This window comes from Rhodofomes roseus (assembly GCF_022264815.1).
Source record: "Rhodofomes roseus strain CIRM-BRFM 1785 chromosome Unknown C8Q71scaffold_5, whole genome shotgun sequence".
NCBI lineage: Eukaryota > Fungi > Basidiomycota > Agaricomycetes > Polyporales > Fomitopsidaceae > Rhodofomes > Rhodofomes roseus.
In genome coordinates this window covers 1,249,537-1,277,180 of record NW_025952961.1, presented here as the reverse complement: position 1 = coordinate 1,277,180, position 27,644 = coordinate 1,249,537, and the positions used below count along the sequence as shown (strand labels likewise).

The following is a 27,644-nucleotide window of genomic DNA, read 5'->3' as shown; positions in this document are numbered from 1 at the left end:
GTTGATCTTTGATGGCATCAGTACCAATGGTGTTGCCGTGTTCTCTGTGTTTTCCGATCGCACCCAGCTGTTGCAGTGAGCTGAACGGTACTACATGAACTGCCCCGTCGATGGAGACAAGTTATTTGGTGCGGTCGAACTGCGCCGCTCATTGCGTCCCCTCGCAGTATGCACTATTTCCTCGCAACCTGGGACGGTCCCGAGAGTTGTCTTGACGATTCAGGTATGATCAGACATGTCCATACCTAGAATCCATCCGCTTTGTTGACTGCATGAATCTTACTGGCCAAGATGTCCGCAATATGGTGGAGGCTCGCTGGGCAACATATACTGTCGAGGGCTTCTGAGACAGAGCGATCACCAAGTATGGGACTGACTAGATAGCGACGTGAATATAGTTCGGGCAAACAGTTTCACTTTGCGGTTTGGTGGACAGGGTTGATGGCTAGATGCACACAACGAAACGACTGCGTCATTTCCTCGAGCATACTGTCTTTTGTCTTTGGTAGTAGTACTTAGTATGGTAGTACAAACACAAGTTGCTTAGGGCCACTCTTCAAGGTGTCCAACTACTATGTCATGACCGCCTAATCCCACTGGAACTATAATTGCTCTGCATCCTCGCTCTATTTAATTTTTTCATGCTCAACTCGTCGCGTAAGTTACATCGCAAAGGCTGTATAAACTCTGTGTCCAAGTACAGTCCAGCGCGGTCACCGTCACTCAGCGCCAAGCCACGCTGTGCGTGACCGCGTTTACTTCGTGCCACAAAGCAAACAAGGCCAAGCGCGTCAACTCAGCGCGCGCTATATAGTAGCCGAGACGCGTCGCTCAAGTTCTCCACCCATCGCGTCGCGTTCGCCATCGTTTCCTGTGACTTGACATAGAAACGACTAGACTATGGCGACAATATCCAACGTGGTGTCGGACTCGACTAAAGAGAATATCCCGCTAACGCGGTAGCTAGCATCAGTCACTCTCTTCTGTAATGCGTACTAAGCTGGCGGTTGCTACCACAGAACCGCGTCGGAGACGTTCAGTGACGCTCATGGCGCACACTCACAGCCGCTGGCGAAGAGGAGAAAGCTAGGAGGCGACTCATTCCAGGGCTCGCAACCGACAAATCAACCTTCCTTTGCCGAAGTGCTGGAGCGCCTTAAAGAGGACGCGGGTGAAACTAAAGGTATGAAGAGTGCCAGTTATTTGGTCAGAACCATCTGAAACTCTTCGTAGACATTGAGGGCGGGGCCGACTGCTGGCCAAGGCCGAAACTCGGTCCTATTGACGAGAAAAGAGATACCATCAGTAAGTGTATCACACCCCCTCTCGAACTTCGTACTAAGAAGGTGTTCAGTATTCCAGCAAATCGATGTGGAGGACTGTTACGATGGCGGGACAGTGGGTTTCCGAATGTTTGGTGTAACAGAGGCAAGTCCTTCCTCGGTATGCCCGCGGCTGCGCTGACATGGTGATGTCAGGCGGGCCACAGCGTAATGACCTATATTTCAGACTTTCTTCCTTATTTCTATGTGCCAGCCCCCCGCGGCTTCACGGAGAGCGATACATGGGCGTTCGCCGAGTACTTGAACGTAAGTGGCATGATCCTGCAGCATTGGACACTCTTCGTTCAACGTTGTCCAGAATGCCGGCAGTGGTGGCGTCAAAGGCGCAGAACTCGTCAAGAGAAAGAGCCTATGGGGATACAGAGGCGACGACTGGATCGTGTTCATCAAAATCACCCTGTTCGAGCCGCGCAGCTTACCGAGGATCAGAGATAAGTCTCCCCTGACATGGCTGCTCGCAGCAAACTGACCCTTCGGTTGGAATATCCACGCATCTTTGAGCGAGGCGAATGTAGTTTCCGTGACCTCTTCAAGGATCAGACAGCGACGTTCGAGAGCAATATACAGTTCACATTGCGTTTCATGATCGACGCCAAGGTAGTGTTAGCCGCCTCTGGTGGTAATCGCTGCTGATGACGTCATAGGTCCTCGGCATGAATTGGATCGAGGTTCCTGCAGGATCCTACAAGCTGACTCCTGAGAGCAAGAAGAAGTCTCACTGTCAGATCGAACTCAGCGTCCGGTGAGTTTGCATCATTCGAATGATGAGTGTAGTTATTGATACCAGGATATAGCTGGGATCGATTCATTTCGCACCCAGCTGAGGGACAATGGTCAAAGATTGCTCCTCTCCGTATCCTCAGCTTCGACATCGAATGCGCGGGGCGAAAAGGCATCTTCCCCGAGGCGAACGTTGATCCAGTCATCCAAATCGCAAGCATGGTCACTCGGCAGGGTTCGTAACGTTCAAGATATTTTTGTCTGATCTATACTGATTGAGGTCTAGGCGAGAGCAAGCCCTTCATTCGTAACGTTTTTACCCTCAACAGCTGTGCACACATCGTGGGCTCGCAGGTCTTGAGCTTTGACGATGAGGTCCAACTGTTCACTGCTTGGCAACGGTTCGTAGAGGAGGTTGACCCCGACGTTGTCATTGGCTACAACATCGCCAACTTCGACATACCGTACCTGCTGGACCGTGCTAAGGCCGTTAAGGCGGACAAGTTCCCGTACCTTGGCCGCATGAAGAGTAAGTCCGGCCTCGTTAGGATGATCATCTCTGACAACGCTTGCTATCCTAGATATCAAGTCGCAGATGAAAGAGACGCATTTTTCGTCGAAGGCGTTCGGTCAACGTGACTCGAAGGAGACTGCGCTCGACGGGCGGCTTCAAATTGATCTCCTGCAGTATATGCAACGTGAACATAAGCTGCGCAGCTATACGCTGAACTCCGTTTGTGCGCAATTCCTGGGAGAACAGAAGGAGGATGTGCACCACTCAGTGATCACGGAGCTGCAAAACGGGACGTCGGAGTCGAGGAGACGGCTAGCGGTCTACTGTCTCAAGGTGTGTACCTGTCATTCGAGGGGTGTTTCCTGAACTGACATGATGTGACAGGATTCGTATCTGCCTCAACGGCTGATGGATAAGCTGATGTGTTTCATTAACTACACTGAGATGGCTCGCGTGACTGGCGTACCCTTCAACTACTTGCTCTCTCGTGGACAGTCTATCAAGGTCTTGTCCCAGCTTTACCGGAAGGCCAATGACGACGGCTATATCGTCCCTTCGCTGAAGGGAGAGGGTGGGTTGTTTCTCCATTATGTTTGGATGCGCGCCCTGACATTTGGCTACAGGTTCAGATGAGCAGTATGAAGGTGCCACCGTCATCGAACCTAAGAAGGGCTACTACGACGTACCTATTGCGACATTGGACTTCAGTTCACTGTACCCATCCATCATGATGGCGCATAATCTCTGCTACACGACGCTAATTGACAAGAAGAACATTGACCGTCTCAACCTTGTCAAAGATGTGGATTACGTCCAGACACCGAACAACGGTAATCCCTTCCGGCTGTACTTAGCTCCCCGCACGTACTCATTCTACGGAACAGACTTCTTCGTCACATCTTCCAAGCGCAAGGGATTACTTCCCACCATTCTGGAAGATCTTATCGCGGCACGTAAACGCGCCAAAGCCGATCTGAAGAAGGAAACGGATCCATTCAAGCGCGCTGTGCTGGACGGTCGACAGCTTGCGTTGAAGATCAGTGCCAACTCTGTATATGGTTTTACGGGTGCAACCATTGGCAAATTGCCGTGTCTGCCCATCTCCTCTAGCGTCACTGCATACGGTCGTCAAATGATCGAGAAGACGAAGAAGGTCGGTCTTGACGTTCCTGGTTCGACCGCTGAAGAGCTCATCACATCTGCCATTTAGGAGGTAGAGGCCGAGTACTGCATCGCGAACGGTCATATGCACGATGCCGAGGTCATCTACGGTGATACTGATTCGGTCATGGTGAAGTTCGGTCCCACAGACCTACCCAGTGTCATGGCTCTAGGTAAGTCTTACCCGTGATCGTTCTTCACAGTCACTAATGTCGTCTAACCGGACTATCTGGTGCAGGCAGTCAAGCGGCGGACCTCGTCACAACGAAATTCATCAAGCCGATCAAGTTGGAGTTCGAGAAGGTCTACTTCCCGTATTTGCTTATCAGCAAGAAACGCTACGCGGGTCTATACTGGACAAGACCGGAGAAGTATGACAAGATGGATACGAAGGGCATCGAGGTGCGCATCGTTGACAGTGGTATTTGCTCTCTGTTCACCACGCATCACAGACTGTACGACGGGACAACTGTCGGCTTGTCTCCACAGTCATCGAAACGTGCCTTCACAAGATGCTGATTGATCGGGATGTGAAGGGGGCCGAAGAGTAAGTATACTGCAATCTCTGATGAGGATCACATTTTAACGGCTACTTCAGCTACGCCAAACAGATCATCTCAGACCTCCTGCAGAACAAAGTCGACATGTCGCAGCTTGTCATCACCAAAGCACTTGCAAAAGCTGGTGAGTAGTTCGCTTGGTATGTCCACAGAAGTGTATTGACGTGTACTCCGCAGACTACGCTGCCAAGCAAGCGCACGTAGAATTGGCAGAGCGCATGAAGCAGCGCGATGCCGGTTCAGCACCTGCCCTGGGCGACCGTGTGGCCTATGTTATCATCAAAGGCGTGAAGGGTGCGTTGTTGGGCGACTCAACCTGCGTTTCCCTGCATTCCTGAATTTCCACGACTAGGTGCTGCGGCGTATGAGAAGTCTGAGGACCCTATCTACGTCCTTGAGAACAACATACCGATAGACACAAAGTATTACCTCGAGAACCAGCTGTCCAATCCGCTCATGAGGATCTTTGAGCCTATTCTCGGCGAGAAAGCGGCATCACTGTGTAAGTCATACAGAGCCCCTGCTCTACCGTCTTACAGTAAGCTGATATGTTGTATAGTGTCTGGCGATCACACGCGGACGATCCAGATTGCGACACCCACTGTCGGCGGGCTGATGAAATTTGCTGTGAAGACTGCGACTTGCATGGGCTGTAAGACGCCCCTGCGACCGAGCAACAGTCAGAAGAGTATGTATGCTCAGATGTGTTCGTCGCCATGAAATTGACGCATGTCTAGACGGCGCCGTATGTAATAATTGCAGACCAAGATTAGGCGAATTCTTCCAGAAGCAGGTATGAGATGCCGCTGCCATGTAGTAGGGAACCTGTACTAAGGAAGTATCTGCAGGTAACCACTACTTCTGACATGCAAGTACGGTTCTCTCGTCTTTGGACTCAATGTCAACGTTGCCAAGGCTCTTTGCATATGGTACGTACATTGTGACTACTCCGTATGCGCGACGCTGATGACCTTGTGTTAGGACGTTCTATGCACGAGCAAGGATTGTCCTATCTTCTACATGAGGAAAAAGGCGCAGAAGGACGTCGAAGATGCCAACGCCCAACTTGAACGCTTTGATCACGAACTCTGGTAGATGGGGCACCCTGGATGATGCCATGTATTCTTATTGTTGCGAGCATGGGACTTGTGTATACCTCAGCACTTGCGTAATTTGTACTCTAGTGAACCTGCCCAGTGTTCATGTAATTGATTGAGACGCGAAGAGCATTGAAACAGCGAGTCATGCGCTCACGACGTGTTGCGACAGAAGCTCAAAGTATATACAATCTACCCCGCTCCAAGCAAAGAACTGAATAACCCGTCAATCTGCTCATCGTGCCAGCCGCCATGGGTCACGGGCACCGGGACCATGAAGTTCTGCAGCTTCGTATGTACTTCATACCGCAGCTTCCTCCCCTTACTCGCCTTCGTGTCCACCTTGAGCTTCTTCCTCGCCTTTCTTTCCCGCTGCTGCGCCATCCAATCCTGCTCGCCCGTATCACCTGTACGAGCTTTGATGACGTCCCTGAGAAGCTGCTGGTAGAAGTCCAAGTCGTCGAAGAGTTCTGCGTCTTCCTTCTCATCGTCATTGCCATCATCTGCGCCACGAGGCTCATCTCGATGATCAGCAGATTCAAGGCGCTTCGTGTTGCTCCTGCGCGTCCGTGTCCGGGCAAGCAGCTTGGTCCCATCGGTGCGCAGGAGGTCGTCGACCATGCCTACGGCCCCGACCTTGCTCCTGTCGTCCTTGTTGAAGGCTGTCTTGTTACCGAGGAGGACACTAGGTGCGACTGCTTGCACTTTCGCCGACCACTTCGCGAGCGTGTGGATGAGGTGCGAGTGGTAGCTCGACTCAAGCGCCGAAGCAGCCGCGGACAGATCACGGAGGTGGTCTGGGTAGTCATACGAGGGGTCTTGCTCCAGGTCCACTCTTCGTCGCTTGCGCGGGGGAGGCTCGATTGATTCATTGTCCCTGAGAAGACCCTACTCGAGGATTAGCGAGGTCCAGAACATGAGTCGAGATTGTGCAGTACCTCCTGCAATGAGAACAAGTCTTCGGAGAGTGCGGCTGCTTCGCCGAACAGGCCCTCCAATGCTGCACGGGCAGAGCCGTTTTGGGCGAGATGGCTGAGATACGTGCCCTATCAAGTAAGTAAGCGTAAGAAGAACATGCATGCACGGCGCCGCCTATGATAAAGAACGTACTGTCGGCAATCGATTCGCTGCTGTCACCACCTTCTGCATTTGTATCCGCGCGTCGAGTAGGGAGTCCCACAATGCCTGTGAACCAGCCGCTCACGACTAAACAAACGCCTGCAGGATTTAATAGAATGACGTACAATCTGGCGGGACACGGCCTTGCCCTTTTGCCGGTCCTCTTCTCGAGTCTTGCGCAGGTTGGACGCAAGGTCTGGTTCCGGATCCTTCACAGGCTGATTGGATTGAATAGCTCGTGTGCCACCTGGCCGGTCAGAAGGTGAAGGACTGGGAGCGGGGGAAGCTTCCTCATCGCTCTCTTTATAAAGCAATTCCTCCTCGTCTTCTTCGCTGTTTTCGTCTGCAACGTCGGAGTAGTTCTCCTCTTCCGATGGACTGGGCACCGCGCCGTCTACGTCGTCGTCGTCGCCGCTGTCAAGGTCTTCGTCTTCCAATAGCTGCTTGCGGGTCGTGCGCATGCCGTCATATTTTGGGTCGGTGATGCTGTCGTGCAGTTTACGTATTGCAGACGGACTTGTCAGTCGCAAATTGCGCAGAGTTAGCACACATCGATGATAGATGCATGGTCTGTGCTCACGCGACATTGACATAGTGTTCTCTCGCCGCGTTATTATCAGCAGCATGCTGTTCCTCCGGGTCTACGCCTGCCTGCACGTCTTCCGGGTCGAGGTCTGATGATCAAGTACCGGTGAGCGATACCCACGTATAGGGGGTCGCCGTACCTACCAGCAGGCGCGGGTTCGGCCAGCGCGGCGAGCTGCTGGGCGAGCGTAAGGCCTGCAGAGGAGCCGTGAGCGGAACGGATACAAAGACTCGGGAGACAGGAGACTAACGGGACATGGTTTGCCTGGCCGGTAGTGACCAGTTGGACGTCGAGCTCTTGCCTGTTTTACGGGTGCTCGACGAGCAATGTCTTCTTGTCGAAAGTCTAGAATAAAGATGAGATTGATGCGATGGGGCGAGGCAGCAGCGAGGCGGAGGGAGCGCGTGCGGTGGCGGAAGGAAAGTTGAGTCGGATCGAGTTTCGGTTGCGCAAGCGCCTCTTCCCGCCGGAGCATTTTGCGCTTCACCCTCATCCCGCGTACCCGCCCCGGGCACCCTGCAGCCAACCTGGACGCCTTTCTGCAACCCAAATGCTCTGTACTGGCAGAAAATGGCAAAAAAGAACTTCGTCTCAAGTACGTATCATCCCCGTCGTCTTCACAGGCACCGCATGTGCTTCTGGCCTCGTTGCTTGCACTCCCTCTTCCCGCCTCACGCTGCGTCTCGATCGTAATTGCGCCTGGCCTACTCTCAGGGGATGTCCTGATGGCCCCTACCATCGATAGCCTGCCTTGCAGCTTCCTGTGACTGCTCGTGTGCACACCTCTGCACCGCCGACTTCCTCTATACTTATGCCCGTAGCTGCGCACGAAGAACGGGTGCTGATCGCGTTCCGTAGATCCTCCAAAATCGCAAGCTCTTCCAATGCCGGCGTCTCACCCCGTTATCGTAGGCGTCGCTACCGGGGCCAACCCCCTCTCGCCGGAGGACGACGAGGACGACATATGTCCCGTCTGCGAGAGCGAGTGCACCTGCCAGAACAGGTCGAGGCCCTCGCAGACACACAGTACCAGCGCAACCGCAGCTTCAGCTCACTCTACCTCTACTTTCAACGGCTCTACGACGGCCTCGGCGGGGAACGCGAGCAGCTTGCAGTCGCTCAGGATCAAGCTCACCCTTCCCCCGAACCTCAAGCATCGCCCGCACTCTGTCAGCGGTGTGAATCCGTCTCGAAACCATGTCGCGTCTTCATCATCCACAGCAACCGAACAGTTACCGCATCCACTTCCCACAGGGTTCAGCGCCCATCATTCAGCGCTTGGTGCCGTAGACCCTTCCGCTCCAAAACGCAGAGGCCGTCCCCCGAAGGCTGTCGTCGCTGCACGAGAAGCAGCAAAAGCGGCACTCGCTGCTCAGAATGCGTTCGGCGGCGCATCCGCCGGAAGAGGCGCACCGGCGCAGGCGTATACTGGGAAGGGCAAGCATCCTGCCAAATGTATGCCTTCGAAGAGGCCGTCGACGACCGTCAAGAAGGCGCCCAAGCAGAGGGGCAAAACCACGACCGACCGCAAACTCGTGAAGGGCCTGCCAAGATCGCTCTCCTCAGCCGACTACAGCGACGATGGCCACTCGACGAAGTACCCGACGTTCGTCTCTGCGGCGTCGAGCTCGTCGCCGAGCAGCTCGTCTGAGTCATCTGACTCCGAGTCTTCGCTGTCTTCTCTCGACTCGGATATCGAAGAAGAGACGCGCCTCATTGTGCAGGGGGAGGCGAGTAAGTCTCAGACGCGGAAGGCATCGGGCTCAGAAGGCACGCATAAGAGGTGGGAGATACGCCCTCGGCAGAGGAGCGTAGGTTTAGGTCATGAGGGCGCAGACGTCGAGAGCGACGCTAGCAGTGAGGGCGGAAGTGATGGTTCAGGGGAAGACACAGATGATGAAGATGATGCAGAGGAAGACGTAGACGCTGATACGGAAGGAGGTGGGCTTGAGGACGTGGACCTCGATGATGACGACGAGACCAGCAGCAGAATCGGCATCACCTTCAGCGACGGAAGAGGCGCTGGCTGGAGTGACGACGAGGAGGAGTCCTTCGATGCCGACTTGTTCTTCGCGAACTTGGACGGGTCGTCCGACTCTGACTCTTCGCCGGAACCTCAGGGCCACGATGTCTTCGAGCCCGCGTCGGATTTCGAGCTCTCAGGCTCGTTGTCGACTGACGAAGAAGACGCGCTGCTGCTGATGGATCTTGACCCCTCGGTGCAAGTCCGGCGGAGTCAGGGGGAATTCGAGTTCGGCCTGGAACTGGGAGAACTGTCTTTTGGCTGGGACGGCCAGGTATTTTTCACGAGCACCACGCCGCAACACACGCGCGACTTCGGCTTACATTTCCAAGACGACGTCCAGATGCACGAAGAAACAGAGGACGAACTGCAGGAGGAGTCTGCCTCAACTGAGGACGAATCGGAGACCGTAGACGAGGTTATGCTGGACGAAAGCGACGGCGAGACAACGGAGGACGAGCTCATCGGCCCTGACGGTCTACCAAATTCGCGCGCCATGATGCTCTTCCGTTGGCCGACGTCCGTCTCCACCGTCAACCCTCAGTCAACTGTCAGCCAGTCTGCAAGCCCAGCGCCGCAGGTGCCCCCGAACGCGTCGGAGAGCCTGCGCATCGCCCTGGCGTCATACGCTGGCCATCAGGGATCCCCTGCTCCCACGCCCGCCGACATCCTCGCGGGCAGAGTATCTGTGGAGGAGATGGAGGAAATGGAGATGGAGAGATCTTATGCTCGTTCGCAGACACCTGCCAGGAACCGAGCGGGTGGCGCCCCCGCAATGGGAGAGTTCGTCTCGGGCGGCCCAAGCTCCCAAGCGTCTGCGATCATCGACGGTATGAGCCCTTCCATCCCAAGCCCATTCCCGAGGTCGAACACAGCCCGCAAACGGCGTCGTTCTACGACGATGGCCGACTCGAACGATCTTTCCTCTGCCGTTGTACGTCTTTCTCTGGCCCTTGACATTGATTTATTGCTCATGTGTGTACAGGGCGAGACTCCCTCCGACTCTGTTCTGTCACCCACCCAGTCGTCTGAGGAGGCCGTGCCAGAGTCCCAGCTCGAGACACCCGAAATGTCGTCCGCCGAGGTCATCGATCTCGACGATGTTCTCGATTCCTCCTTCCTCGACTCCGATCCCATTGAACCGGAACATGAAGCACAATACTGCGGAGAGCCCTCCATGACGAGCTCTTCACCGGGTGGTGCGCTCCTGAGCAGGTGGGACCGTATCCCCATGGCCACGTTCCGTAGGACTCGAGAGTTCAACAAGCTGGATGGGTACGCCTCGGACACTGGTCTCAGCGTCTTTGGTGGCATGGGTTCCATCGACGCGCTCCTTACCCCGACCAAGACAGCCGAAAAGAAACCCGCGTCGACTCGCAAGCGCGGGAAAACCAAGGGGACAGGCTCTCCCGGCTCCCCATTCGATCTGTCGACTCGCGACGGCGACCGTACGCCGACGTCTACGAGTCCGCAGCACGGCTTGCGCCCGTCAAAGAAAGAGTTGCGGAGAGAGAAGGCAATGATGAAGCGGAAGATGATGAGCAAGCCCCTTCCGCCACGTCACCAAGCTCAATTCCGCGCTCACAATCATCACCCAAACTACAAGTCTCGCGCATCAGGCTCGACGCAACGCATAAATAGCTTCGCTGGTTCGTCATCCCCATCTTTTGGCCCGTGAATTATCCCAGGCAACATTGTATCCGCCCGTACGACGGGCCATTCGCGGCATGTAGGTGCCGTTGTCCATAGCTGTAATCATCTTGTATGGTCGTTCGTTTCCTTCGTCTCCTAATCCCATCCATCCACTCCCATTCGCTCCCATCAATCCCTCTCTCTGATCCTATGTCTCGTATCCAAGGCTCTTGGTTCCAATGCTGTATGTACCTGCAAGTCAACACCATGGTTCGGCTAATGAAAGAACTGGATTTCATGTGGAAAGTGCCTGACTTGATACAGTAGTGTCCGGGCGCTTGCATGCTCTCCGGTTCGCGTGAGTCGTGACGCAGCGGCACTGCGGCCGAGCCGAGGTTGTTCTCCCCGACCTCTGCGTCCAACTCCAGCTGAATACCTGCCCCCCTTCTTGCTTACTTGCTTACTTTCTCTTGTTACGTCCCATCTTGACGAAGAGCGTGATTCCTTCGAAGATACACCATGGACGGATTTGAGGATGAGAACCCCTTCGAGACAGAGCCCGAGCGCAACCACTCCGACACGTCCTCGTCCTCCAGAGTGGCCGTCTCAGAACCTCCCTCGCCGCTACCGCATCCATCTCGACCTCTCAGCTCCCCGCCGCAGTCACCGTCCTCGAGACGGCCCATATTCCCGTCGCAGGGCTCGCACAGACAACCGCAGACATACAAGAGCGATTTCTGCTGTGCGCGGGACCAGTGGTTACACTCCGGCGAGGATGTAGAGATATTGGTCAGTGGCGTCCTCGGCCTCTAGAATATGTCGTCCATCACCGTGTATATGAAGCTGAAGAGGGGTTGTGGCACAGATTGTAGACGCGGTGAAGACGACTGTCAATTCAAACTTTCCCTACATCACCTATGTCCTTCGCGCAGGGGTGCGTGCGTTCACGTGTATTGCTAGTGGTCCGAACTCACATTCGGCACAGAACTCCTCCGCCCATCATAGATACTCAGAGTTCGAGTCCCTGCGACTGAACCTCGTCAAACTATACCCGACGCTCATCATACCTCCAATCCCGTCAAAGCAGACTATAGGAGACTACGCGATCAAGCAGGCGAAGGCGAAGGAAGATGCTGCTATGATTGCTCGGCGGAAGCGCATGCTGCAGACCTTCTTGAACCGCGTCGCTCGGCACCCCATCCTCTCAAACGAACATGTCTTTCACAGATTCCTCGACGGCGAGGTTTCATGGGTCTGCACGTTTGTCCGATGCCATCTTCCTCGCTGACCTATGGAACTCCGCAGTCCGAGGTCCTCCATTCTCCGCCTTTGTCGTTGCTGCCCAAGAACATCTTGAAAGCGCCCTCACACAATCCCACTGACCAGAGTACATTCCCTGCATATGCAGCTCTACCGAACCCATCAGCAGCGCATCCCCTACGGAGGCCAGATCAGCGTTTTTTGGACTCTGAGGTGTTCACGAACAAGTTCGCCGCACATCTAGGTGGACCGATGGAGAAGGTCACGCGACGGTCAATGAAACGGTGGTCAGGTGTGTACGCCGCGCCTCTCTGCTGTTAAGTGATGCTCAGCGAATCTGTACAAAGACTATGCCCAGGACCACTCCGAGCTCGGAGCTACTCTGAATGGGTTCAGTCTGAACGAGAGCGGTCAGCTTTCCATTGCCGTCGAGAAGACTGGTCAAGCCATAGATGCTACTTATATGTCTACAACGACACTGGTCTGTATCATTTGCCGTGTCCTGGTTGATATGTACTCATTGTAGAGACTAGCTACAAGAATTCGAGCAAGACTGGGCGGAGCCCCTGCACGAATACAGCCAATTCGCAGATATCATCAAGAAGCTGCTCGTTTATAGGCACCAGAAGCACGTACAATACGAGATGACCCAAGACCAGCTCGAAGCGAAGCGCGAGCAACTCGAGGAGCTCGAGAGGAGTGAGCGCGAGGCTCGGCGGTTAGAGGAGGCGCTGGGTCAAGGGCGCGTAAGCAGCCTGAGTACATCGCGCGTGGGCAAGCCCGCTGGGGACGACGAGAGTGGCGCAGAAGGAAGCACGGCGGACGAGCATGACGCTGCGGACGCGCCGCAACCAGAACCGTCGGTGTATCTCCCGCCGCATCCGGGACCGAGCCCCATTAAGAGGCGGGCACCGGGGATGGGACTCCTCAGCGCGCTCAGCTATACCATGCATGGGATGATGGACGTGGACCCCGAGACTGCGCGACGAAACAACATTAGCAAGACTAGGGAGACCATTTCGCAGGTATGACCTATTGTACATGGGTTCGTACGGATACGTGAATCTCATCGTACGCACCGCAGCTCGAGGATGCCCTACATCTAGCAGCACAAGACTTGAAGTACTCAAGCTCAACGATACAGGCAGACCTCGACCGCTTCCAGCGGCAGAAGGTAGCGGACTTGAGGGAAATGACGATTAGCATGGCGAGAAGCCATCGGGACTGGTGCAGGAAGGTACGTCGTTCTACCAAGTATGATCTCTGCTTCTCAGTCAACCACCGCAATTATAGAACCTCGCTGCATGGGAAGAAGCGAAGGCAGAAATCGCGAAGATCTCAGACCACCCAAATCGGATACCAGACGATGCGGCAAACAAGACGACCAGAAGAGACTCCACTGCGACTATCAACGGTCGCTGAATGCACATCACCTCATGAATCGGTTCGTATACTTCGCTGTGGGCTCCTCGTGATGGACCAATCGACGGGTGCCAGTGGTCATGTCACACTGACCCTTACGCGTGTATGTCGTGGTGCAGAGGATATCTTCGTTTTAATACCTGCTTTTTATTGAAGAGGATTGTTGATCAGTACTGTATCAAGCCAGAATCTCGGCCACCCAGTACATTGCTCAGCAACGGCTACGCCAACTTGAATGAAAGGGATGCCATACTGTATGTGCATGTAATGCGCTCGAAAACTTGCGCGAGCAAGGGTATGTAGTGCCGCCACCCTTTGATTGGCGGCATTTCGAGTGCAATGTGCATCATGTAGTGAGCTCGACTGCATACATCATACAAACTGTACTTCATATGTCAAGATCTGCTAGTAGCCAAATGTACAAGTACTACAAACAGTGCATGAGGGCACACATAGCGCCCATATGGACCGCTTCCGCGCGTCCGTATGTACATACCCTTAAGCTTGCTTCTGTTGCTTCTGTTCATCTCAGGCTTTGCTTGTCATGCACTGGAACATATCCATTGCTATTCATTGTGTACATGGAAGGTAAAATATGTCATTCACACGAACAGGCTGTACCGCCAATGGCCATCCCCTCGAAGGCCCATCGAGCGCGTCTTAACGCTTGCGCGGCCTAAGCCCGCCGCCAGAGATATGCTGTCCGCAGCTGCAACCAACACCGAATTCTCGATACCTACGAACAAGTGAGCTACAAGGGCCTCGACCGTCCCCTTCTTCTCCTCCTTCGTACGCGGTACTTTGACGTTAAAGTCAAAGTCGAGAGGTACTCCGAGCATCGTCTTGGCGAAGTCGTACGTATAGAAGTGCTTGGTTGTGTTGATGTATGATACGTACTCCATGATAAGGCGTCGAGCACGGTGGTTGAACTGTTTCCAGGCATGCTCAGGAACTGAGCTAGCGACCCTGCAACTGTACCCGGTCAGCCACTTCCAAAGAAGATATCAGTTGGCACTCATGAACGTTCAAGAGGATTGGACGTACCATGAAGTTACTGCTGTGTTCCCAGTCCTCCAGCGTGACGGCTGACCCAGCACGGCCAACAAAGTCGTCAATCTCTCCTGAGGTGTAGAAGAGCACACGACACTCCATATTTGGGGATGGAATAGTCTTCGACGACGGATATTTCCAGTGCATGTGGTAGGTGACTGAGTTGAGGGCTTTAGACTTGAACAGTTTCGCGGGCTCAATATCGTGGCCGGCCTCCCTGACGAGTACGACGATGAACCCCAGAGTGCGGCCCAACTTGCCAGACTTGACAATGAGCGCCATCTGCACAATCATGTCAGAGAATCATAGCTTCAAGTTGTAAGGGACATAACTCACCTTCTTCGTCTCATACATAAACTCTTCGGCCGTTTGAGCCACAATACAGAAGAAGGGGCAGGCCTCTGCATGGGTATTCTTCATGGCATCGATACGTACTGCGTTGTACATCAATCGGCACCAAACATCCGCAGTCTTGATGTGGTAGTTGCGGCGGCAGACCTGTAGTGCGGTCCTGCCCGGGGTAGGCTCGTACTCGTGCAGAGCTGTGGCGACGGTGTTGGCGATCATAAACGCCTTATCTTCCGCGAAAAGAGGTGCAATTACAACAGCTTTACGTTCCCTGGGCCAGTAGTCCACCCTTCAGTGTATGAGCCACATTGACACTCATACAGTTCACATGTTCTCTCACCTAATGCATCGGAGGAATGTCATCCAACGCTGGTGCTCCCGGCCTTCATCTCCCTCATCCCCTCTGTCCCCCTCACCACTGTCCCAGATCTTATCCAGCGTCTTCAACAAGACATTGTACAGAGGTTCACCCATTGCTATGTCCTAAGAGTTCCGGTTAGTCAGTGATCCCGTGGTTCCTGGTTTCGGCTCACCTTCGTCATGAAGCCCTTGTACCCTACAGACTGCCACTCCAGCTGAAGTTGATGTATCTTGGTAAAGTATTCGGATACCCAATGCATTTCTCCATCTTCGATGGATAAAGACACGAGAAGTTGTTTGAACTTTGCAGTAAGAGGCAGTTTGGGGACACCTCTCGCAAATGTCCGGGCCTTGTCAGACCCAATCTTGTCAGACCCGTAGGTTGACAAGTTGTCAGAGTCCGTGTTGTGGTCAACGCTAGAGTACGCCTGCATAGAGATAATGGTGTCTTAGTCTGGGATCACGGAGGGAACGGAGTCGCCGGGACAGCCCGTGCAACACATCCCGGGTGGCTGGGCGTCTATATGGATGACTCATGCTTCACCCTTTTGCTCGCTGGCGGGCGGGCAATCTGGATAGGCATTCCAAAACTGGTGGAACGGTGTTAAAAGTGTTTTTCTAACACCTCAGATGGGACTCACGCAATGGGCGTGCGTCGTTGTCGCCAGGGGGTACTAACGACGTTGTGCAAGAGCTTGCAAACTCCTTTTTAGGCAATTCCAACCAACCAGAGGCCATAGACAATTCGTCGTCAAGAACTATACGGAAGGCACAAATCTGGGTTATCGAAACTGTCGTAATCTGAATCATCATAACCATGCGTCGACGGATCCATGCTTCAGTTTGACCACCAGAACGGCGGAAGGTGAGGCGACCCTCGATTCTAAGGAAGCGAAGGTGTGCGTACAGTGCATCCCTGATCTCGATTAGCGGCAAGACATCGCTATTCACGACCCCACGATGAACTCGTGGCATGTTGGTCTTAGCCAACGAGCCAGTACGGGCCAGAGAGGCTTATATGCCCATGTCCACCACGGGGAAGGTCCTCGGTCTGATGCACAGGACCACCTTCTCCATGGACATCGATGGTATTTATTCCAAGATCGGTGCAATGTACTTATTATCCACTGATGTCGAGCTGGAGCGTCCGGAGTGATGTGCACCCTGAGAAGGCGTCGGAACGATAGAGCACTGCTACATGGTTTGCAGCCTAGACTGGCCACAACTCGGTCGCGCGCGGCCGGTCACTGGCAGCGATTCGTCGGCGAACGCTTACTTGGCTATAACGCTTTGTAACTGCAAATCAAGGCTGCATTAAAGGTGCCAATGTGTTCGGTCAAACTTTCAATACGAATCAGGACCACGAACACTGTCAATGATAGGCCTCATGTGAAGTAACTTCGCTGATATTGCAGTGAAGGCAACGTCATATACCGTTTGTCCAGTATAGTACAGTACGAGACGAAATCGCAAGAGCGCGATCGTACACATCTAGGTCATCAAAACGTACGTAGTAAAATCTGTGGATGTAGTGTATCATAATATACAGATGATCCATATAAGCCGTAATCCCGTCGCGATAGCCTGTGATCGCAAACATACGTATAATCCAAATCCATGAAGTCCGAGACCTGTTGACGGAACCTAGATATGAATCTCCACTGGCTTCGCCACCTCCGCCAGCGTCATCGAATCGAGCGAGGCACCCTCAGCATCTTTGACGTGGATGCTGGTCTGAGGCATCGAGGAGGCCGGACTGACAGGCTCCGTCGTTGAGTCCGCAATCGACGAAGTGTCCGAGCCATGGTAAGGAGGCTCCTGTAGGACACGCGCAGGGCTGGACGTCGAAGAGATACTCGAACGGGGACTGAAGAACCCGCCCAGCTTGCGCGTCACTGGCGCTGCAGAGCTTGATGTCGCCGACGGAGGTGCCGGTGCAGGGGTATTCGCGGGTGTCTCGGGCATCGACCAAAGCTTGAAGCCCCATCGCGAGGCGGCGCCCTGGCCCGTGGCAGGGGTGGGATCAGGCTTTGTCGCAGCTCGGATGGTGGACCGGGCCGTCTGCTCGCCCACGCTATTCTCCGCGATGAACGTGCGAAGTGCGCGCACACAGCTCTCGGAGGCCTCTCGTGCCTCCTGGGCTTCGCTCAGCTCGTGCTTGGTCTCCTCCAGCTGTTCCTTCAACTTCTCGAGCTCCTTGCGCAGATTCTCTATATCGAAGTTGTCCATCGACGGGACGTCCGGCAGTTGCGAAGAGCCCCAGCCGAACATTCCTGACATGCGCCTCGACTGCCCTCCCGCAAGTGGCGGACTGCGGATGGACTGCGAGGGATCGGGAGACGTAAAGCCTGGAGAGGTCGCCCATTGGGAGTTGTCACCGAACGGCGGGGCGCTCGCGAAGCCGGGATCAGAGAGGGACACAATCCGGCGATGGCTTGCGCGCGCTGGACTGCCGGTCAGAGGAGTAAAGGACGCACGCTTCGATGTCGGCGGTCCGTTCATCGGGGTAGAGCCTGGCTGCGACAAGTCGACGGAGAGGTTGCCTATCTGGCTCCTGCGCCTGCTCTCGGTCTGCAAGCGCATCAAGGCGCGTCTGCGCAACAAACATGTAAGCAATAGTAGGGGCTGTACTATCAGGATCGTTCGTACCTGCTCTCCTCGACCTTCTGACGCAGCATAGCGATTGCTTCCTCATCTTCCTGATGCTTGTCCCGCGCCGCGGAGAGCCCAGCCTCGGCGCGCAAACACTTGTCCGTTACGCTCTGCAGCGCGTCCTTCAAGTTCTGCTCCCTGGAGTTCGTCTCTGCGAGCTCGTTCCTGAAGGAGTCGCGCTCCCTAGTCACTTCCTCTAGGTTCATCCGGAGCTGGGTCACGATGGACGCGAGGACATTGGTGTCCAAGGACTGTGGCCGCCCGCCCTTATTATCTGGCCTCGCAGGCGAGTTAGGCATGGACTCGCTCTCGAGTTCGCGCTCTAGAGCGAGGGAGAGGTCGATAGAATGTGGACGGTCGGACTTGGGAGAAGGTACATTGTGATATTCATGTTCGAAAGACTCGTTGGAGTGAGACATGACTAGTGCGGGAGACATGGTGGCTGAAGTCGAGTGAAGCCAGCGGGTCAAGTCGAGAGGGTAGGTTGGCGCGGCGGCCTTGGGAGGAGCAGCAGTGCCAGCACTGGATGGTGGCGGTGGCAGCTGAGTGAGGCGAGCGCAGCGGACGGGGGAGAGACGGCCGTGCAAAGTCGCGGTTGGACAACCCGCGTGCGGCGCGTGCCCGAAATGTCAAATACTGCCAAATCGGGACGCGCCCGTATGCGATGCGTCGCAACGACACAGCAACATCGGTGATGGCAACATCCCGCCCTTCTGAGTCTTCACAGTCGAGGAACCTCGGCGGGCCACTGAAGAACGTGTCTGCACCCCAGAGCCTCCATATATATTCATACATCCGCGTGTGTTCTTTCCAACTGTCTATATACATACAGGTACTAGCACGTACAGAGCGGGGATTTCATCTTCCAGTCCAATTTTCCGTTTTTCGGTGACGGTCATAGATCAACCATAATCCTAACCTTGTAGTAACTCATCATCACTGATGTGTGAGGGGATCAACGCAAATCACACCGTCGCGGTCGCTCCAAGGGTAACCCCATAGGTGCAGCCATTCGCGCACTCCCGCGGCGAGACGCACACGCGAGGTACCACGAGCAGGATCTTGCGTGCCGGTATGCTTCTCTTCACCAACCACAAGATACACTGTCATATACATGTCAGAAGGTTGATGACGCGCATGCGACTATGAATACACCTACCCAATCCGTAGAAATGCTCACGTTCGAGCTGTACAGGCCAAATAAGCTTCACCAAGGGATGAAAACATGCCGACGACATACCGCGAGCAGGAACTCCTCCAAGACCTCCGTGGCCTCAGCTGAGTGCAAGCCGTGCAGGTCCAGCATCACCTCCGTTCTCTCCTCCGGCGTGTGCTTTTTGTCGCCACCGACATTCTGGCTGGCGATCCCAAGACACACGCCGAGGCCAGCGCCGCAGATCTTGCCCCTGGCGGTCCGGTCGCCATAGTCGTCGGACCAGCTGGCGTCTCGCGAGCGCACCGCCTGTTCGGCGAGGTGCGCCCGCTCGCGGACGAGCTTGCCCGCCGCCTCGACCATCTCCGCGCTCATCTTCGCATTGAGGTCGTGGCCTTCGCGACTGAATCGCTTCGCGGCACCTCCATCCCCACGTCGCCACGCATCGGCGGCACGCGAGAGGCAAGCATTGCGAGCAGCGCCAAGACGCAATGCCCTATAACATGTCAGCCCATGCACACGACAGTGGATACGTCCTCACAAACCTTGACCGATAGTTCATGTACAACTGGTTCACAGACTCGCCCGTCGGCAGCGTGGGCAGCAGAGTCGGGGGACGTAGCTTGATGCGAGGCGACGGCTTCGGTGCAATAATCGCCGTATTGTGGTGAAGTGGCTCGGCCGCCGCGCCCATGGCTTCTCTGCGGGCAGCAAGCAAGGCGGGGTCCTTTGGTGATTGCAAAACTGGTGAAACGGGGACAGTGGGTGGGGCAGGCTTCTTGACGGCCGTTGCAAACCGCGTTCGTCCAGGGTCGTGGTATACGCCGTTGTCGCGGCCATAGCGATAGCCACCGCGACCGTTCCCAGCACCGGCGACATGGTTGAGGCTAGGGAATTCATCGGGAGACGCGCTCCTGGCACGCTCAGGGTGCTCTGCGTTGATGTCGGTCCGTGCCATGGCATGGGTGATGCCCGACACGTCGACCTCATTTGGTAAATGGTGCAGGAACTCGCAGTTTTCTCCCTTTGCGCAGGTGCCGCGCAGCCAGAATCTGCAGAGTGCACGCTCTAAATCGTGACTGCGAAGCCCCCTCAGCATCCCATTCCATAATGCTGTCAACAAACTTACCTGAAACGACAGTCCGCACGCAAGCACTCGCCAGCCAGGAAATACCTGCAGACCCTATTTCCACCGGGCACTGGGCGCCCATTGACGAACCGCTGGCCGTTGCGCACACCAGGTGAGCCGGGATTCCCAAAGCCGCCGCCCCTCCCACCACGCACGATGCCATTGGTATCTCTGCTCACCATCATGACCCTATTTCCCAAACTCTGTATCCTCGGCGGGCCACTTGCCGGGGCCGGCGCGTTGAGCGAGCGGTCCACGAGCCAAGTCATCGCGCGCTCAAAGTCGTACCCGTTCTGGGCTAACGCCTCCTCGAGCTCGGACGGCGCGAGCGTCGCGCCGAACACGGAGCTAAGCACGTCGAACGGCGTCATCCCGTCCGTGAGCATCGCCGTGGCCTCCGGGTCTGAGTCCTCGTCGCCCGGCGCCGGCGCCTTAAACGACTGGTCCGTGCCGGCGCCGATGATATAGCGTGGGTCGTCAGGAGAGAGGGACACCGGCGAGTTGGACCACTGCGAGTCGAGCTCGGAGCCGACGGGGTGGAACGAACGCGGCACATTGCCCTGCGCGAACGGGTCGAACGGGTCCTCCTCGTCACTGTGCTCACCGGGGCGCATGGACGAGCGGAGTGACGAGCTCGGCGTGAGCGCACGGGGGAGCAGGGCGCTGTCGGGAGTGAGAGGCGCCGCGATGGCCAATTTGGAAGTGGGGCGGCTGGGGTTGTGCGCCCATAGGTCAGGCGAGGGCGTCTCCGCGCGAAGCTGCGATAAGGAGGAGCCCGGATTGGACGATGCAGCGGAGAGCGGGCGTTGGATGGGCTTGAACTCGTTCGCCTTAGCGTTCAAAGAGCGCGGAGAACCTATGGGGGACGCGGGCAGACTGGCCGTGAACTGTGCGTGCGTGATCAAAGGAGATATACTGGGGGATTCGCTGCGCGCCGTCATGTACGACGACGATTGCTGCTGGGCACCTAGCGGTGATGTGAGAGGCGTGTGCGGTCTCTTGAAGATCATAGCGAGCGGGGAGCCCGGCGCTGAGATTGGGGTCTCCGGACGAGGAATAAGGCGCGCAGAGTGGGTTGATGCTCGTGAAGAGGGGCGCGAGATAGGGCGACGCGTAGGAGTGAGGAAGAGGAACGGGACATTGTCCATGTCATCCCTATGTTTGTGCAGAAGGTCTAAGACGTGTTGCTCGAGCTATCAGGATTGTGCATCATCAGTACAGCTGCCATGAAGGTGTATATGCAACGAAAATGAGAGTCCAAAGGGCTCAGCCGTCCCAGTTGGGGGTGATTACGACCGGCGGACACATCACGAGTAAGCCGGACGCGCAACCCACGTCGATCGCAGCACTAGAAGCCCACTGCAAGGGCCCTGGCTCTCTTGATCTCGGTAGAATCTCTCACGTAAGAGAAGGCGGAGCGTACACAGAACGGCACCAGGCCGCGTGCTGGCATCGAGCGTGCAGAGGAGATCTCGCTCACCTCTTCCTCATCTATCGGACCGAACGTGTCTTTCAACAACGTCTTCAAGTCGTCTTCACGCTCACTACTCAGTAGCACCACCACCTTCCCCACGAGCAGAGAGTTGACTCGGGGGTCATCTCCGTCGGGGTCGCCTTCGAAGGTGTCTGCGGACCTGTACTGGCGCGCGATCGCGGAGAGCTGCGCGCGGGTGTGGGGGAACTTGGGCGGCGCGGAGAGGTCCTGCCCCGTGAACGAGCCCGCTTCAGAAAGGTTGCTAGAGGGCAATGGGATGGATATTGTCGGAGTGGCGAGCATTGTGAGGGTAGAAGGGGAAGAGCACTCCCCGCATCACGACGGTTGGTGAACAAGGAACGTGCAGCTCAATATGGCATTCATCCTCGCAGTCTATGATGCACTCTCCGTCCAATCACGCAACCCCGACTGCTTACACATTCGCCGCCTCGCCTTCAAATCTCACTTTGTTGCCAGAGGCCTCTGTCTGATCTCCTCGTCGCAACACGCACGACTAAGAGTCGCCACGGACAGTACAGGCGAGCGCGGCTGCTCTAGGCCGCTGAGATCGCGGACGCAAAGCCACGTGGGTACTGCCTCCTCGCGGCAACGCTCGTTATTGCGTCCGCTTCGAGAGCAACGTATGCATTGATCGCTCTGCTGAAACCTGATGTGCGAACCCAAAAGCAAGATCTTATATCGGCACATTGTTCGTGTCCCGATCGCATGTGGAAGCAGGCGGGGTCCAGCAGGGTCCAAAAGGACTTCAAGGAATCCAGGAAAATTCGAAGATCTTGATACAACCGTATTGCGCGATAGTATGCAGCTGCATACTAGTAAAAGTGGCACGCGTACACTGGATAGTGTAGACGCATGTCCTCATGTTAGTCTCCCCTAGGCAGACCTTGAAGAAGACCTCTTGGACGGTGAGGAGGGCGGTCTGCTAATTAGCTAAGGACCTCATGTGCTGAGGAGACGCATCACTCGAGATTTGGGATACCGGTGTTTTCTGTGTGGCCCGAGACGCAGCGCATATGTAAGCCTCATCCGCAAGGTACGAGAGATACAAGAACCGTGGCACCACGAGCATGGCCCCACGTCAGGACGGCCTGTGCATTCGTCTCGACTGAGTAATGAATGACCAATCTGAGGACGGACACGCAGTACCTCGTCTACGGCTGACTACATCACTTTATCACCAGCACTCACCATTAAATAAGACATCTTGCTGATGGTCGCCATCCGAACACGTCTCCTCGAGCTGCCTCCAGGAAGTAGCCCCACCCGGAAAGTGGCCTATGGTGCTCACAAAGTGGCTGTTATTGAAAGCGATGTGTCAGCGACTAGTTGGCTTATTACACACGGGCTCAACACTTTGTTACGACGCGGTTTCCGTTTGACCGTCGCGTGAGGGCACCATGGCCATGCATGAGGCAGGACCAATTTCATGGATGATCACGCCCGGAAGCAGCGAGCATTCCTCGAATGAGCGATGTGCAGTCCGGTAACACGCGTGATTGACGTCTGGAGTGCGCGGCCACTGGGGGCCGACAAAGGCAGAGGATGAGCTGAGTACGGCTGCAGGTACGAACAGGACGTTGTGGCTGGGCCGGAGAGAAGAGAATTTCCGATTGGCGTCGGGAAGTTGTGTCAGATGCGGGCCAGATATGGCAGTCCGGGGATTCAGCGAGCAGCCGTTGCGCTCGAATGGGACGGAGGGCATCCGGCGCTTTCTGCGGTCTGACACCAGGAGCCCCGTCCAGCCTGCCCGGTCTTATGCCCCTCGGTCCTGCATGTACTGCACCCACCACCACCCTCCGAGGCCCCCCATCCTTGTCCGTTTGTTCTGAAACCACCGCCTCCCGACGTAAATCTCGTTTGCTCATCCTGAGCGCCGAACATCACCGCGCGACAGTGAACGCGTCGGATAGGCCACATACAGCCCCCCGACTCCCAGAGAGCACAGAAATCGCCGCCCTGCGCGATGTCGTCCAGCAGCTCTCTCGTGAACCGGTCAAAACGCCGGCATGCGCCGCTTTCGTGCGCGGAATGTAGACGGTGCGTCGATCTTGGTTCAAGCGCAGATTTTGTAACTGACGCCGGTATGCTGCAGGCTTAAGCTTCGGTCCGTGGTTCTCGCAGCGCATTTATGTATCGCCTATACTGACCGACGGGTCGCGTCTCAAGGTGCTCGAGGGTTTTCCCGTGTGCTAGCTGTGTTAAGAAGGGCTGTGCTGCTATTTGTCCCGATGGTGAGTTCTCTCCTCGGAGCGGTCCCAATGGTACGCGACCTGATGTTCGCGGCGGCTAGGCCACCTCACCACCGGCAAAGGAAATAGGTGAGTGTGTCGTACAGTCGTAGCGTGACAGCCTCGAGCTCTCGCGACCTACAGATTTGTTCTGGCAAATACGGAAGCCTTGCACGATAAAATCACTCTGCTCTCGTCCCGAGTAAGACAATTAGAAGACGCACTAGAGGAAGCCCACGCAAAGGCATCTCTTGAACCACACCATCTACTTACAGATGAACTCCGACAAATCAAGAGACCGCTGGAAAGGGAAAGTCAAGAAGAAATGCCCCAAGCGGCCGATACCGAGGCAGCGGAGGTGATCGACGCCGTAGGATCTCTGTGAGTGCAGTCCTACTATGCGCGCGTCATCGATATCTAGATACAGGGCGTGTCAGTTCGATCACCGACTCGGGACACACAAAGTTTTACGGCATGGCCGCGAACGCTTGGGTAAGTCAGACCCATGTAGCAATGCACAACGGAAGCTTACATCATCTATACAGTATCTTCTACAGGTACGTTCCATGTTCTTCTACCTCTGCCGGGCTTTGTAATACGGTCTGTCGTCTAGAACGAAGAAGGCGACGAGGACCCTATCGAAAACACGCAGTCGATCATTCCTACCACCCTTCCTTGGCTTAGCTACACCTTCCCCCTTGGTGACAGTATAAAAGTTCCAGACGTCCGCACGAATCTGCTAGCACTTCTGCCAGACATCAACGAAGCCCGTCGACTAGCGAGCCTCTATTTCAAGCATGCCGCTTGGATGTATGTGATAACAATGAGAAGTGTAGATCTCATGATTGACCCGCCGCTCGTTTGCTGGGCAGGTATACGCCTATCCCCGAGCCCGAGTTTCACGGCGCCGTGCTGTCGCGCTTGTACGACTACGAGAACACGGGGTTGGCTGACCAAGATCCGGACTATTCGCACAAGATGTCGGTCCTCTTCATGGTGTTTGCCATGGGCAGCCTCCTCGATCTGGACAAATCGCCCTCGACCGTGACGGGCGACGCGGCACGATATTATCAGCTAGGCCGTGCCGCATTGTCCCTCGACTCAATATTGGAGCACCAGACGATCCCGGCTATTCAGGCCCTGGTGGGTTCTCCGTCCCGATGTCCACGGAGGCTTGCTCATGGCACGTGCATAGATCCTGATGTGCCATTTCATGTTTCTCTCAAATATAGACGGTCCTCGCTGGGTTGTGATGGGTCTGGCGACCAAATTGGCACTAACTGTTAGTGTTCTAATTACTTGGAGTGTATCCGCGAATAAACAATCTCCCTGCAGCTCGGGCTGCGTAAGGCTAAATACACTTGTGGACTGAGGAAGCATACTGACGCCGTTGCGCGAAGACCGTGACGGAAACAAGTGGAATTTGGATCCCGACGAGGCCTTCAGGCGGAGATCGTTGTTTTATGAGCTGGTCACGTACGATTCGTGGCAGGTGCGTTGCTTCCACGCCTCTTGCGCTTCCGACTTCTCAGTCACACCTTCTCTCGCCATGCTAGAGCATTACGTTCGGTCGACCGCCTTCGCTGTCGATGGCGTTTATCGATTGCCAGCTGCCGCAAGGGGCCATGACCAAGACCGATGGCGGCGAGCCTGAGATGAGCTGTAAGTGCATGTCACCCCTTACAGGGTACCGACATCCCCCCTCTAACCTCGCCGCTAGTCGCGGCATGGAAGCACCGTTTCGCCGCACAATGCCAGAGCATCGTGAACGAACAGGTGTTCGGCGCGCGCATGCCCAGTCACCGGCAGCTCATGGAGCTCGACAAGAAAATCCGCGAGTTCTACCTGCCGCCCTCCCTGCGCGTCCGCGGCTTCGGCGGCATGAAGGTCGAGCCGCCCACGCCTCCTACATACCAGCAGGACCTGCAGAGCTACTGCGCGTTCTCCATCCGAGAAATTAGTGCGTCGCGTTCGCTGCTATATATCCGTCCGTCGGCAACCTAACCGTCCCCTCCCCTCCCCCCTGTACAGCGATCTTCTACATGCACCGGGGATTCTTCGCGAGCGCCCTGCAGGAGCTCCCCGACGACCCGCTCGGCCACAAGTACGCGCCCTCCGTCTTGGCCGCATATAACAGTGCGTGCTCGTACGTCGGGCTGATCAAGAGCATGTACTCGCAATACCCGAAGTTGGTCGAGCGCATGTGGTTCTACTTGACACATGTATTCTCTTGCGGGGTGAGTGACCTCACTTGCGGGAAGCCCTGATGGCACGTACCGATATCTTGTCTAGATCGTCCTTGGCGCCATTGCGTCTAAGAGCCCGGGGATGAAACTCGCACGGAGCGCACAGGCCCAGCTTGATACTGCCCTCGGGCTGTTCGACGCTGTACGGCATGATCCCCGCGCGGCGAAGGTGTTGGTAAGCGATTACGGGCTATCTACCGTTGCTGCTCATCTCATGAGTGCGTTGCCTAGCCTGTCCTGTCGAAGCTCAAAGCACGGGCGGAGGCGTCGATGCACGAGTTCCACACGCAGTCGTCAGCACATCGGACCGTCGCCAGCGCCCAGAGCATGAAGGAGGACGACGAGCTCGGTGCGCTACAGGGCAGGACGCGGCTCGTCTCCCGGAAGTCGCCCGCGGGCTCCACGCCGAGCGACAGCGGGTCGCAGAGCGGCTCGAGCCCGCGGGAGCTGGCCGAGCACTCGCCAACGGTCACGTACGCACCCCCCGTGTCTGACTTCGGCCCGTCTATGTCTACGGGCATGCAACACGCGAGCACGTCGTGGCAAGGCTACGCGCCTCCCCAGGACGCCTACGAGCGCAGCGGAAGCTACGAGCACGAACAACAAGATGGCTACGCGCCCGCCCAGGACTACGCGTATCCTCCGTACCAATCCTACGGTGATATGTCTGGCTACTGGCAGGCTATGCCCGACCCCGGCATGATGCACACTGACATGGGGAGCTCCTCCGCGCACGCGCCCATGGCTCACTCACCCATGAATGCCGGTATGGCGCCCTGCGACAATCAACACCAGCCGGTCTACGCGCAGTATAACCCCGTGACGGATGCTTACACGAATTACATGCAGGGCGGCCATGGAGGGGTGCCCAGTCCGATGCAACCTGACGCGTGGCACAATCTGGTCGCGCAGTTCAACGGCTAGATGCTTAGAGAATGATAGGACGGATGTATTGCGGACAGAATGCTTCGTTTCACTGTATGTATAGGTATTTCCACCGCTCTGTATCATGATGTTGCTGTAAATGATGCTCTCCTGCTTTGTCGTCGTAGGGTGCCTACATGTATATGATTTCTTGGTTGAATGATATGCTTCTAGATCTCCGCGTGGGATGCTGTTGAACTATCGTGCGTTCCGTTGGATCTTTTCCAACGTGCCACGGCATGAACTTCTGGATGGGAACTGTGTCGTATATCAAATGAGCGTTGTTTGAAGGACTCCGCCCCAGGAAAAGATCCTCCATCGTTCAGTCCAAAAATATCCCGTTATCATTCTGATGCATGATGCCTTGCCCCTGGCGTACGTATGCCGTTATACATAAGACCCCGACGTCAGACCGAGGTGAACCAGTGATTGAGGGACTTGAAGGCACTTCTCTTCATGCGGCCGAATAAAGATCGTGTTGGCGTTGAATTGAGACTATATACCCCAGTTGGTCATTGTTGGCGTCTGTTGACGATTGTGGTCGGCCATGTCGTTGTGTCTCACTGACGTAGTCTTGGTCGTCCGGAGGTACTGTATGCATGCTAGGGGATCACTTCTTGGC

At 55.7% G+C, this 27,644-nt stretch overlaps 8 protein-coding genes across 8 annotated transcripts; 4 read left to right on the top strand and 4 right to left on the bottom strand.

The window, feature by feature from the left end:
- The first annotated feature begins 825 nt into the window (after window positions 1–825).
- C8Q71DRAFT_745938 (DNA polymerase family B-domain-containing protein) lies at window positions 826–5,520 on the top strand. The gene is made up of 24 exons (XM_047923042.1): window positions 826–959; window positions 1,020–1,183; window positions 1,234–1,305; window positions 1,355–1,428; window positions 1,479–1,589; window positions 1,642–1,774; window positions 1,834–1,940; window positions 1,988–2,085; window positions 2,138–2,298; window positions 2,350–2,592; window positions 2,645–2,910; window positions 2,962–3,148; window positions 3,201–3,407; window positions 3,462–3,730; window positions 3,788–3,911; window positions 3,977–4,140; window positions 4,191–4,285; window positions 4,337–4,422; window positions 4,476–4,592; window positions 4,651–4,800; window positions 4,858–4,986; window positions 5,036–5,091; window positions 5,147–5,227; window positions 5,280–5,520. The coding sequence occupies exons 1-24, from the start codon at window positions 901–903 to the stop codon at window positions 5,391–5,393; spliced, it is 3,267 nt and encodes a 1,088-aa protein (XP_047781782.1). The 5' UTR covers window positions 826–900; the 3' UTR covers window positions 5,394–5,520.
- C8Q71DRAFT_745937 (apoptosis-antagonizing transcription factor) lies at window positions 5,521–7,545 on the bottom strand. The gene is made up of 7 exons (XM_047923041.1): window positions 7,351–7,545; window positions 7,244–7,294; window positions 7,095–7,188; window positions 6,640–7,030; window positions 6,506–6,580; window positions 6,334–6,441; window positions 5,521–6,283 (listed from the first exon to the last, which is right to left on the bottom strand). Exons 1-7 carry the CDS (start codon window positions 7,355–7,357, stop codon window positions 5,588–5,590), a joined length of 1,422 nt encoding a protein of 473 aa, XP_047781781.1. The 5' UTR covers window positions 7,358–7,545; the 3' UTR covers window positions 5,521–5,587.
- A 28-nt stretch (window positions 7,546–7,573) lies between these two features.
- Window positions 7,574–11,061, top strand: C8Q71DRAFT_745932 (uncharacterized protein). Its single transcript, XM_047923040.1, has 2 exons — window positions 7,574–10,057; window positions 10,109–11,061. The coding sequence occupies exons 1-2, from the start codon at window positions 7,985–7,987 to the stop codon at window positions 10,799–10,801; spliced, it is 2,766 nt and encodes a 921-aa protein (XP_047781780.1). The 5' UTR covers window positions 7,574–7,984; the 3' UTR covers window positions 10,802–11,061.
- A 3-nt stretch (window positions 11,062–11,064) lies between these two features.
- C8Q71DRAFT_745928 (uncharacterized protein) lies at window positions 11,065–13,912 on the top strand. Its single transcript, XM_047923039.1, has 9 exons — window positions 11,065–11,544; window positions 11,621–11,689; window positions 11,741–12,007; window positions 12,061–12,307; window positions 12,363–12,496; window positions 12,549–13,040; window positions 13,100–13,252; window positions 13,309–13,459; window positions 13,621–13,912. Exons 1-8 carry the CDS (start codon window positions 11,275–11,277, stop codon window positions 13,435–13,437), a joined length of 1,761 nt encoding a protein of 586 aa, XP_047781779.1. The 5' UTR covers window positions 11,065–11,274; the 3' UTR covers window positions 13,438–13,459; window positions 13,621–13,912.
- Window positions 13,913–13,983: 71 nt separating this feature from the next.
- Window positions 13,984–15,659, bottom strand: C8Q71DRAFT_846605 (uncharacterized protein). Its single transcript, XM_047926643.1, has 5 exons — window positions 15,369–15,659; window positions 15,176–15,318; window positions 14,824–15,124; window positions 14,482–14,769; window positions 13,984–14,426 (listed from the first exon to the last, which is right to left on the bottom strand). Exons 1-5 carry the CDS (start codon window positions 15,627–15,629, stop codon window positions 14,040–14,042), a joined length of 1,380 nt encoding a protein of 459 aa, XP_047781778.1. The 5' UTR covers window positions 15,630–15,659; the 3' UTR covers window positions 13,984–14,039.
- Window positions 15,660–16,508: 849 nt separating this feature from the next.
- On the bottom strand, window positions 16,509–18,438 carry C8Q71DRAFT_830890 (uncharacterized protein). Its single transcript, XM_047926361.1, has 2 exons — window positions 17,845–18,438; window positions 16,509–17,788 (listed from the first exon to the last, which is right to left on the bottom strand). Exons 1-2 carry the CDS (start codon window positions 18,282–18,284, stop codon window positions 16,840–16,842), a joined length of 1,389 nt encoding a protein of 462 aa, XP_047781777.1. The 5' UTR covers window positions 18,285–18,438; the 3' UTR covers window positions 16,509–16,839.
- A 162-nt stretch (window positions 18,439–18,600) lies between these two features.
- Window positions 18,601–22,011, bottom strand: C8Q71DRAFT_745921 (uncharacterized protein). Its single transcript, XM_047923038.1, has 6 exons — window positions 21,610–22,011; window positions 20,130–21,322; window positions 19,546–20,079; window positions 19,088–19,496; window positions 19,007–19,034; window positions 18,601–18,950 (listed from the first exon to the last, which is right to left on the bottom strand). Exons 1-6 carry the CDS (start codon window positions 21,904–21,906, stop codon window positions 18,784–18,786), a joined length of 2,628 nt encoding a protein of 875 aa, XP_047781776.1. The 5' UTR covers window positions 21,907–22,011; the 3' UTR covers window positions 18,601–18,783.
- Window positions 22,012–23,337: 1,326 nt separating this feature from the next.
- Window positions 23,338–27,220, top strand: C8Q71DRAFT_745906 (uncharacterized protein). The gene is made up of 17 exons (XM_047923037.1): window positions 23,338–23,661; window positions 23,717–23,728; window positions 23,791–23,855; window positions 23,915–23,942; window positions 23,997–24,233; window positions 24,290–24,344; window positions 24,398–24,409; window positions 24,466–24,662; window positions 24,725–24,995; window positions 25,048–25,134; window positions 25,188–25,197; window positions 25,253–25,344; window positions 25,409–25,514; window positions 25,573–25,812; window positions 25,884–26,089; window positions 26,145–26,273; window positions 26,330–27,220. Exons 1-17 carry the CDS (start codon window positions 23,588–23,590, stop codon window positions 27,020–27,022), a joined length of 2,514 nt encoding a protein of 837 aa, XP_047781775.1. The 5' UTR covers window positions 23,338–23,587; the 3' UTR covers window positions 27,023–27,220.
- The last annotated feature ends 424 nt before the right edge of the window (window positions 27,221–27,644 follow it).